At 36.9% G+C, this 11,054-nt stretch overlaps 1 protein-coding gene across 1 annotated transcript in view; it reads right to left on the reverse strand.

Annotated features, from left to right (window-relative positions):
• The window catches only part of rtn4rl1b (reticulon 4 receptor-like 1b), a 183,819-nt gene extending 174,156 nt beyond the window's left edge, over positions 1-9,663 (reverse strand). Inside the window, exon 1 of the mRNA XM_073817897.1 lies at positions 8,824-9,663. Coding sequence (XP_073673998.1) covers positions 8,824-8,836 — 13 coding nt within the window. The 5' untranslated portion in view covers positions 8,837-9,663. The remainder of the gene's footprint in view (positions 1-8,823) is intronic.
• Positions 9,664-11,054: the final 1,391 nt, after the last annotated feature.

Below are 11,054 nucleotides of genomic sequence, written 5' to 3' on the forward strand. Positions count from 1 at the left end.
ATATATCTTTGCATGGCTGCTTCAATTCACACACGCTCTCTGAGGAATTTACGCGCCTCCCCGATGATTATCCAGTTTCTCAGCCAGCGCCATCCACATGTCATGTGTTAGTAGTGCAATGTGACAGATGCCAGCCAAAGCCTGCAGGGAGGACAGCATCCTTGTCTCAGCACTCACTGGTCATGGCACTATGGGAATGAAAACATCTCTCGGTGGAGCGTTAGAACGCTTGGGACGACTGTCAACACTGTTGCACCTTAATATCCTTTCAGGGCATCATGCACCTTTTTTGAATAGGCACCAGTGGTAATCCTGGCTTACTTACTGCTCTAGGCCAGCTAAGACATGACCAAAAAACAAGGTCTAGTAGTTGGTTAAATAGAATTTAAAAAAAAAAGAAGTAAAAACCGTAATATTGTGATCCTTCAGAAATATTTTTTTTGGAAACAAAACAAGATTTCTTAAAATGAATATTTGATGATTACAGATTTCTAAAGAACAGTGTTGTTTTTTTATTTTTTTGTACTGTCTCACTTTAAAAAACAACAACCAGGTGAATCACAACAGCCTTCAATTTAAAGCAAATAAGTATTTGAAAATCTGACAAAAAGACAAAGGTTGTGTTGTTTTTCAGCTGTTACTTATGATTATTAAAAGAGGACATTGGATGGCCATTTCCCACAAGTTGGTATGATTCTTTAGGGTATGTTTCCAACATACTTTGTAAAATTCCTCAATGGTCATATAAAACAACACCCTTTTTACCTTGTCAAAAACAGCTCTGTTTACAGCGACCCATTGATCAGTTTTAATTGTCCTTGCCTAATAAAGGTGTTAATTTCTTTATTTTTAAATGTAAACATTTATTAGTATTAATTTATTATTTATTAGTAATGTGTATATTGGGTTAGGTTTATATATGTATATACAGTCAAGCCCGAAATTATTCATACCAGAAAGCATACCCTTCAACCAGAAAGGTTTTTTTTGACCGGAAATGACACAGGCTTCTCCCAAAAGATAATAAGACGATGTACAAGAGGCATCACTGTGGAAAAAAATATTTCTCAGCTTTTATTTACATTTGAACAAAAAGCAAAAAAAACAAAAACCAAGGAGGGCACCACTTCTCCAGATAAGGCACACAAAAGCCAGCTTGGCCTTTGCAAATGCTCATCTGGACAAAGAAGACTTCTGGTCTTCTGTTTTATGGTCAGATGAAACAAAAATTAAATTGTTTGGCCACAATGATGTACAGTAGCCTTCATTTGGCATAAAAAAGGAGTAGCCTTCAACCCTAAGAACACCATCCCCACTGTTAAACATGGTGGTGGGAACCTAATGTTTTGGGGGTGTTTTTCAGCCGGCGGACCAGAGAACCTTATCACAGTAAATGGCACTATGAAAAAGGAGCAATACATCAAAATTCTCAACAATAACATCAGGCACTCTGCAGAGAAACTTGGCCTTGGGCACCAGTGGACATTTCAGCATGACAACGACCCAAAACACACACTAAAAGTGGTGAAGAAATGGTTAGCGGACAAAAACATTAACATTTTGCAGTGGCCCAGCCAGAGTCCTGACTTAAATCCAATTGAGAATCTGTGGAGGGAGCTAAAGATCAGGGTGATGACAAGGAGACCCTCCAACCTGAAAGAGTTGGAGCTCATCGCTAAAGACGAGTGGGCAAAAATACCAGTGGAGACATGCAAAAAGCTGGTCAGCAATTATAGGAAGCGTTTGATTGCTGTAATAGCCAATAAAGGCTTTTCTATTGATTATTGAGAAGGGTATGAATAATTTTGGACATGCCACTTTTTGTTCAAATGTAAGTAAAAGCTGAGAATTATTTTTTTTCCCACAATTATGCCTCTTGTACATTGTCTTTTGGGAGAAGCCTGTGTCATTTCTGGTCCAAAAAAAAAAAACTGATTGAAAAAAAGTAACTTTAAGTCAGAATTTGCCAGGGATATGAATAATTTCTGGCTTGACTGTATATATGTTTGAAGTTGCATAAAATTATGTAAATGTAATTTTATTCAACATTAAGCTGAATTAAAAAAAAAATTCAATCCACTTTAAATTTACATTTTGTTTAATAAAAAAATCTACAAAAACCTGATGCTACGTGGCTCAGTTGAAAAAAGATGATGTCTTTTTTCCACTTCCTGTCCTTTCTACTCTACTCATCTCCTAACATCAACGGACATTACGTTGACATTGACCTTTCCACCGCAATTAGCCACTTAATCAGAAATTAATTATTAATATTAACAAAACCAACAGGGCTTAGGGTTGTTTGTCTCTCTTACCTCATTATCATCCACTAATGACCAAGCCAGCATCTCATTTCCACTCCAAAGACAGAGGAGAGATATTTGTGCTGAGATTTCAGGTGTTGGTAAAGGGCATTTAGAGATGCCACATGCTACGCTGGAGACTTCCTCCCTTCTGGACACCACAGCAGCCAGGAAATGTGTATTTAATTACAGTTTGTGTATGAATTATGAGTTAATGAGAACATTGTTGCAAGATGAAATGTCAGCTACAAGCATCCGGATTGCAAACTCATTCCGTCTTAACCACTACAGTGTACCGTCATCAGTCTAATGCCAGTGGAAGTCAGCCTTATGGAGAAGAAAAACAAAACACTGGGTTCATTTGTCTATGTGGAAGCAAACCAAGCAGATAATATATGAATAAAACATCCATCCCTGTCCAAACCAAATGCATCCTGTGCCCGGTTTGAACTGGTCAAAAGGTGCACGAAGATGAGGACATAAAAAGAGAATGACTCTCATTAAAATACCACTTCGTGTGGTACTAATTACTTATAATTACACAAAGCTGGAATGATAAGAATTTATCTCCCATGGGACGGGGTAGGATGACAGGCAATGGTGCTTATTGGCCTCTGCGCTCATCCTTTTGTCATTCAGTGAGTGTCCTACAGGAAATGAGCTGTTTGGCATGCAGAGATGTCTGAGGCATGTTTCATAACTGTGTGGTAATTTAAGTCCAGTGATGTGATGTGTATTACTACTTATAACTACTGAATTACACTGAGCTTAAAAACATCTTTGACTTCAAATGAGTTGCTAAAACGCAGTATCTTTAGCCAAAAAACCTTTTTGCGTTTCTGAGTAAAGAATAATGTCTATATTTGACCTAAACAGGGAGCTCTACAGTCACTGAGTTGAATTATTTTGTACTGTAATTTTATAAATGTACAAAACAATCAGACTAGCAACAAGACAAACACTGCAACAATATTACAGTAATAAAACTTAGGTCTTCTGAAGTAATTTTCACTACATTCCATAGCTGAGTCTAAAAGGCAAGAGGGCAATAGTTATGTTGGTTTAAAACGAAAAATCAAGTCCGCACATTAACATAGCGTCTGATTCAGTATATACAATATGTGGTTGATGGTCAATGTTAGGAAATATTATGTGATTGACCAGTATTTAAAAATCTCACAAAAAGACAAAGGTTGTGTTGTTTCTCACCAGGAATTCAGCTGTTAATCATGATTATTTAAAGGGGACACTGGATGCGCCTTTTCAACAAGTTGGTATAATTCTTAAGGAGTCTTCATGAGGTGCATACTTCGTAAAATTCCTCAATGGTCATGTAAAACAACACCCTTTTTACCTTGTCAAGAATAGCTCTGTTCACAGCAACCCATTTCGGTGCATGTCTCTTTAAATGCTAATGAGCTATTTCTCACCTCACCCCTCTCCTAATTTTTTTTTTGTATTCAGTGACACGTTACCATCGAAAACAAAACTAATCTACTGCGTCCTTAGTGGCTCTTAGTGGCTTTCTTCCTGTGTCGGAAGAAAAAGACTCTTAAGTTCACTATTACATCCAACTACAAAACACCTGCATTGCTTACAAGTCGCTAGAGCTGCTTAAGAGCTGCTGAAAATGGAGAAAATGGTGGACAGCGTACAACTGGCTGAGGGTGGACATATGCTAATATGAGACAGTCTATCAGAGGTCGCGGGCGGGGCCTGAGCAGTATGACATCATTCTGTTCAGAAAATCAAAACGACTTGATAATCCAAACTGTTTAGATTTTTGGGGGATTAAAAAAAAAGGGGGATGGATTTTTATCATTGTAGGGTGGTTGTGTCCACACAGTGGCAAGACACATTTATGTGCAAACACCATTTAATGGTGAATTTTGCATCCAATGTCCCCTTTTAAAAGCAATTTGAAATCATGCAGACCAACTGTCACAAGGACGGACTGAGACGTGCGGATCCATTTGCAGCATTTTATTGATACAAAACAAACCCAAAGGGGCAGGCAGAAATCGTGGTCAAACACAGGCAGAAGGTCGGGGCTGGCAGCGAGAATCAAAACATGGAGAGGAGTCCAGGAATCAAACACAGAAAGAAACGCTCGGAAATAATGACCAGATGGAACAATAGGACTTCGCAAGGTGGCTGTGTGTGTTAGAAGCTTAAATGCAGTCAGTGTGATGAGGTGCAGCTGTGAGCGGTAATCAGTGCAGTGAGAAACAAGGAGCAGGTGAATGCAGTGATTAGTGCAGTGGCTTGTGGGGAATGAAGTCCATGATGTGTAGTGCAAGAGTTAATGACGACAAGACGACCAATACGTGACACCAACAGCTTCGACAAAAGCATATAACATCAATTAACAACCATGTATCTCACAGGAGGTCTGCCTTAAAATGTTTAGGGGTTATTGTTAAAAACCAATTCCCCAGTGGAGAAAATGAATGGGCTTTTTACTTCAGCAACCCAACTGAGGTAAACATTTAAGTGTTAAAGGAGTAGTTCACTTTCAGAACAAAAATCTACAGATAATGTACTCACCCCCTTGTCATCCAAGATGTTCATGTCTTTCTTTTGATGTTTTTTGAGGAAAACATTTCAGGATTTCTCTCCATATAATGGACTTCTATGGTGCCCCCAAGTTTGAACTTCCAAAATGCAGCTTCAAATGCCTCTAAACGATCACAGCCGAGGAAAGAAGGGTCTTATCTAAAAAAAACGATCGGTTATTTTCTAAAAAAAAAAAAATTACAATTGATATACTTTTTAACCTCAAATGCTCGTCTTGTCTAGCTCTGTGTGTACTCTGTGTAGAGATTAAAAAGTATATAAATTGTAAATGTTTTTAGAAAATAATCGATCGTTTCGCTAGATAAGACCCTTCTTCCTCGGCGGGGATCATTTAGAGCCCTTTGAAGCTGCATTTAAACTGAATTTTGGAAGTTCAAACTCGGGGGCACCATAGAAGTCCATTATATGGAGAGAAATCCTGAAATGTTTTCCTCAAAAAACATAATTTCTTTACGACTGAAGAAAGAAAGACATGAAAATCTTGGATGACAAGGGGGTGAGTGCATTATCTGTAAATGTTGGTTCTGAAAGTGAACTACTCCTTTAAATAAGAAGTGTACCACTTTTTCAGTGTTAAATGTCTTCTTCCTATCCCAGTGACAGTCATAAGTAAGCTATCATAAACACTTTGGCTGATTGGCTCAACCAGCAGTGTGCCTTTTGGGACAAGACTTCATGTTTGGCCGAACAAAGGTGAGTCTTTCAGAAACCTGTTTGAAAACAGTCATTATGTTTGGTTTTTACAAATAATAAGGGATATCATGTAAGCCAAATAACAATACTGAGCAGGTGCAGGCTGGAAAGGTTGTCTCTAGTTACTCTGTATTTCAGTCTGAGGGTGTTTGTGGTGATGAGTGAAGGTCTCAGAAATGGGGAATATGAGCAGCTGTGCAAGAGAGTGGTGTCAGGCCACAGGTGTTCCCTCTTTTGCTTACCAACTGCCGCTCTCCTTTCTCATCCATCTGCCCATAACAACGCTGTCTAGGATCACGTCTGAATACCTAGTTTCTCCAACTCACAGCTGTGTAATCATAGCTAATCCACAAAAGAGTTATTTCTCTCATTTCATTGCAGAGGTTTCGCAGGGAAAATCTTTGAGGTTCGATTGCAGGTGTGGGTTGTGCGAACTGGATCCACTAGACGAGCACAGAATATATTTGTCACCGGATGTACATTTCTGGGCCTGACAACGTTTCAAGGCTGAATTTTAAAACGAGGCCATCCTCTATACTGATAACTCAGCACAACAAACCAATTATGGTCTGAAGCACTGCTTTCAGATAAGCATCTGAAATCTGAATATACCATGTCGCATCATATATACATGTTTCAATTTAAATACCTGTCAGAAATTGTGAAGCGCAAGCAGAAGATAGAATGAAACAGAGAGACAGAAAATAGCAGGCAGTCTAAGAGATGGGCAGGATAAGTGTGGCTGCAATTTTTTTTTTTTTCCTAGACTGGTCGAGACCAAAACATGTCTCTGTGTGTTTAAGTGAGTTTGGGAGGAAATTGAGGAAGAAATTTCAGGAAATTGTACCTCTGACTAGCAGAAACAGCACAGACCTGCTGAGAGTGGCACACAGGGCACTGCCACACAACCAGGTAAGCCTGACGTTTCTGGAAAATGTCACACTATAGTGCATAGCATCTGATAAATTCAGTATTTTCTCACTCTTCTCTGTTTATGTATCAACAGCAGAAAGATGCAGGAATTTTCGTAATTTCTGATGCACTCTGAAGTGAAAGGCCAATTAATACCCAACAGAGCAAGGAAACCTCATTAGCCTAAAAGCAACTCATCTGACTTTTAAAAACAAATTTTCTTCATAATTACAAAATAACAAACCAAACGAATTAAAGAAAAAAACAACAACATTAGTATAGTTGTTCCTTTGGATAGCCTAATAATTTGTGCTTCTATTGACAGCTGTTGGCAAATCTTGTTTATTTACAGCTCTTATTTAATGGGGTGAGATGTAAAAATATAAGTTTAACCAATTACAAATGAGGTCTCTGTGTAAAAATATAACGTTTTATTGTTTATGTGCTAGAATTCAACAATTTGGGGTCAGTAAATTTTTTCTGAAACAAAGAACTATAGCATCTACAACTAAACCATTTTTCGCAGTGCATAATGTATAATTGCATATAATGTTATTTACAAAAAATATATATATTTTTGAACTTTCTATTCATCAAAGAATCTACAAAATATTAAGCAGCACAATTGTTTTCAACATTGAGTATAATAAGAAATGTCTCATGAGCAGAGAAAACATGACTTCTGAAGGATCATGTGATGCTGAAGATGTTAAATCATAATAATATTTCACATTACTGTTTGTTTTCGATCAAACAAATGCACTTTTGGTGTGCATGAGAAACTTTACTGACCCTAGACTTTTGAATAGTTTGTATATATACTATTTACAAAAACCTTCCATCTGCAGTTACAACTACTCTACTACAATATAATAAAAGAAATGAATACAGAGTGTCCCAAAATATGCGCGCACAAATATATCCAAAACAGATACTGCGAAACCACACTGCAGCGGTTTACTTTGATGTAAATGAAAATCGAATCCAAATCAGTTCAAACCCAACCCACTGTTCTCATATCTGCACCACAGGCTCCTCACAGGCATTCATAAGGGGTCTTTAGTGCGCCGGTGAGAGGTTTTATAGGTGTGTTTTGTTCCTACGCCAAGTCTATTGAAATAACAATTGTCTCTACATTAAGCTTTGGGCCTCCTCCGAGGAAATTCGGTTTTCTAGACTGACTCACTATATGGTTATGCAGTCAGCAACCTGAGAGCTTGAGCGTCAGTGATAGTGCCATGCAAAAGGTCTGGAGACGATTAACTGTGCAGTAAATGGAGCAAGGGAAATGTCCTAGTAAACACTGGGCAGTAAGATCATATTTATGATCTGTTTAGCCACGTATGATTTGATCTAGCGCAGTGGTTGTCAATTCTGATCCTGGCACTGCACATCTTAGATGTCTCTCTTATCTGACACACCCTGTTCAGGTCCTGGAGCCTCTACTAATGAGCTGATGGTGCGTTAAATCAGGTTCAACTGCTTTTGTACTCCAGGATTGACAGCCACCGATAGTGAAAACAAGCTGACAAGTCTTTTAAAAACGATCTGCGGGTCATTCAAGTGTCTCCCACTGACAGCTTCGACACTAACCAGATAACCTGTCGACTTACCATTCACTCCCTACACTTCATCGTTTGATCATAAACATTGTCCATAAATAAATGTGACAGACTGTCTGAGGCAAACCTGTTTAAGCCACCAAGAGAAATATATTGGAGCCAGACAGACAGCACAATGCTTTCTGATGAAAAACCGGCCATAAACTGCAGTGCGGCACCCACCACTAGCATCTTAAGAAAATATTTCATGATATGATGATGAATATTTTAAACACATCTGCTTTCCGCTGAGCTTACCCGGGGGTAGACACACATGATTCTGGGAAAATGATCATGGATGAGAGCTGTAACAACTTAACAGCCTGCTACATAAACTTTCAAAACCTGCTGCAACAAGCTTCTTTGTTTTTATGTATGTGTGTGTATATAAACCTGTCTTTTTCCATTTCAAACTGCTTTTTTCTAAAACAAAAAAAAAATAAATAAAAAAGAACACTATAGTTTTTGCAAATGCTGCAGCAAGCATCTTTATCTATAATAAAAACAGCACACATTTAGCAAGGAACAGCTCGAATAAAAACATAAAATAAAAAATAAATGTATTTTAAGTATTACTTATTTTTAAAAACGTATAAATAAAACTAACATGCAGTGATTCCACACAGGACGCTATTTATTTTCATTTTACATTACAAAAAGATATTTAAATATAAATGTTTTTAAAATCTAACTTCGATTTAAAAACAGCAGGAATAGAAGTTGTAAATCGCACTTACCCCGTTTAAACATGTTGGATATTGTTAATTCTCTGTCTGTCCACTCAGGTTCATTTATTCTTGTATTCCAGACTTCACACTGTCAGTAAGACGCCAGGCGATCTATCAAACGTTGTCTCATTTAATCAGAATACATAAATGTATGTACTCCTATAGCTCAGATGAGACTTCTCGCTGAATTTCAATTTGGCTAATTTATTGCAGTGCTGATGTCCATTTCATCCTGTGCGGTCCCGAGCAAATATTTCACTAGATGCAATTGAGAGCAGTCCAAAATGAGAGGAACACATTCTGCAGTATTAATTGTTATCCAGTGAATAGATTAAGCTGGGGCACCTGGTGGTGTAGTTCAGGTCTCAGCGACCCTCACGAAACAAGCAGTATTGTAGTATGTTATCCAGAAAAGCTCTAAAAGCTCTTATTGCCAGGGACTGACAATCGGTTATCCCTCTGAAACACAGATTGTTGGGGAAATTCAGCAGATGGTCCTCAATCCGAGCCGCGGCAACTCTGGTGTCGGTCTCTCCCGCACTCTTCAGTGAGACTCTACGCCGAACTATGGGGAGGTGTCCCGCTGCCTCCATACAAAATCTCCAACAATCCACCTTCTTGAAAGCATTTCGTCCAGATATTTCGGGTCTCGGGAAACGGACAAATCACATATGTGAGCGTTATACCTTCACATATCGTGCACGGTGAGTGAGTGGCTCGAAAGTCGATTGGCGGAATGGACAGATGATGCGCTCCAGCTGAGAGATGCGCGTGCCTGTGATGCCTCTGAGCTGATGGGGCTCTCAATCCACTTATGGACTGTTGTTTTCCCTCTCTCCCTCCTCAAAATTATCTGACATTACCATGTGTTGGTTTAGTGGTTGATATATTTTTGGTGTGTGGCGAGCGATTAATTCTCCCTCTCTCTCTCTATTTTTTCTCTCGCTCTCTCTCTCTTTCTCTATGTGTGTGTCTTGCTTTTTTTTTACTGTCTCTAGTAGGCTGGCAGACCTTGAATACAACCTTGCTTTGCTGTTAAAAAGAATAAAAAGTATATATACTATATATGGGCTAAGGCTATTTATTTATAAAATTATAAATTTATAACTTTAAGATCAGTAAGATTTTTAATGTTTATAAAATGGAGTTTCTTATGTTTATCAAGGCTGCGTTTATTTGACTGAAAATACAGAAAAACAGTAATATTGTGAAATATTTTTACAATTTAAAATAATGGTCTTCTATTTTATTATATTTTAAAATATAATTTATTCCTGTGATGCAATGCTGAATTTTTATCAGTCATTATTCCAGTCTTCAGTGTCACATAATCCTTCAGAAATCATTCTAATATACTGAATAAAAATGTACTCAACACACATTTAAATGTCAGTTTATATTGCTACAAAACATTTTTATTTTAAATAAATGCTGTTCTTTTTAACTTTTTATTTATTGAAGAATCCTGAAAAAAGTATTACAGGTTCCAACAAAATATTAAGCAGCACAACTGTTTTTAACATTGATAATAAATCAGCATATTATAAAGATTTCTGAAGGATCATGTGACACTGAAGACTGGAGTAATGATGCTGATAATTCAGCTTTGCATGACAGAAATAAATTACATTTTAAAATATATTCACATTGAAAACATTATTTTACATTGAAAAAATATTTATAATCAATGCTGAAAACAATTGAGCTGCTTTAGAATTATTTGGAACCTGTGATTATATTTTCTTTGATTCTTTGATGAATGAAATGTTCAAAAGAACAGCATTTATTCAAAATAGAAATCCTTTTTAACAATATAAGTTTATAACACAAACATTTCAATGGTAGTTTATATTGTTACAAAACATTTCTATTTTAAATAAATGCTGTTCTTTTTAAGTTTTTATTTATTAAATCCTGAAAAAAGTATCACAGGTTCCAACAAAATATTAAGCAGCACAACTGTTTGAAGGATCATGACACTGAGACTGGAGTAATAATGCTAAAAATTAGCATCACAGGAATAAATTATATATATTTTTTAATTCACATAGAAAACAGTTATTTTTTAACATTTTAATAATATATCACAATAAAAACCTTACTGATTCCAAACTTTGAACTGCAGTGTATCTAAATTATTTAATAATAAAAAATAATATTTCATATTATTAAGCTAAGATGAATTATATTAAGCTATATCACAGTATTATCCGATCTGAAGTAAACTTTGAAAGCACATT

The sequence above is a fragment of the Garra rufa genome, chromosome 14 (genome assembly GCF_049309525.1).
Source record: "Garra rufa chromosome 14, GarRuf1.0, whole genome shotgun sequence".
NCBI classification, from domain to species: Eukaryota; Metazoa; Chordata; class Actinopteri; order Cypriniformes; family Cyprinidae; genus Garra; species Garra rufa.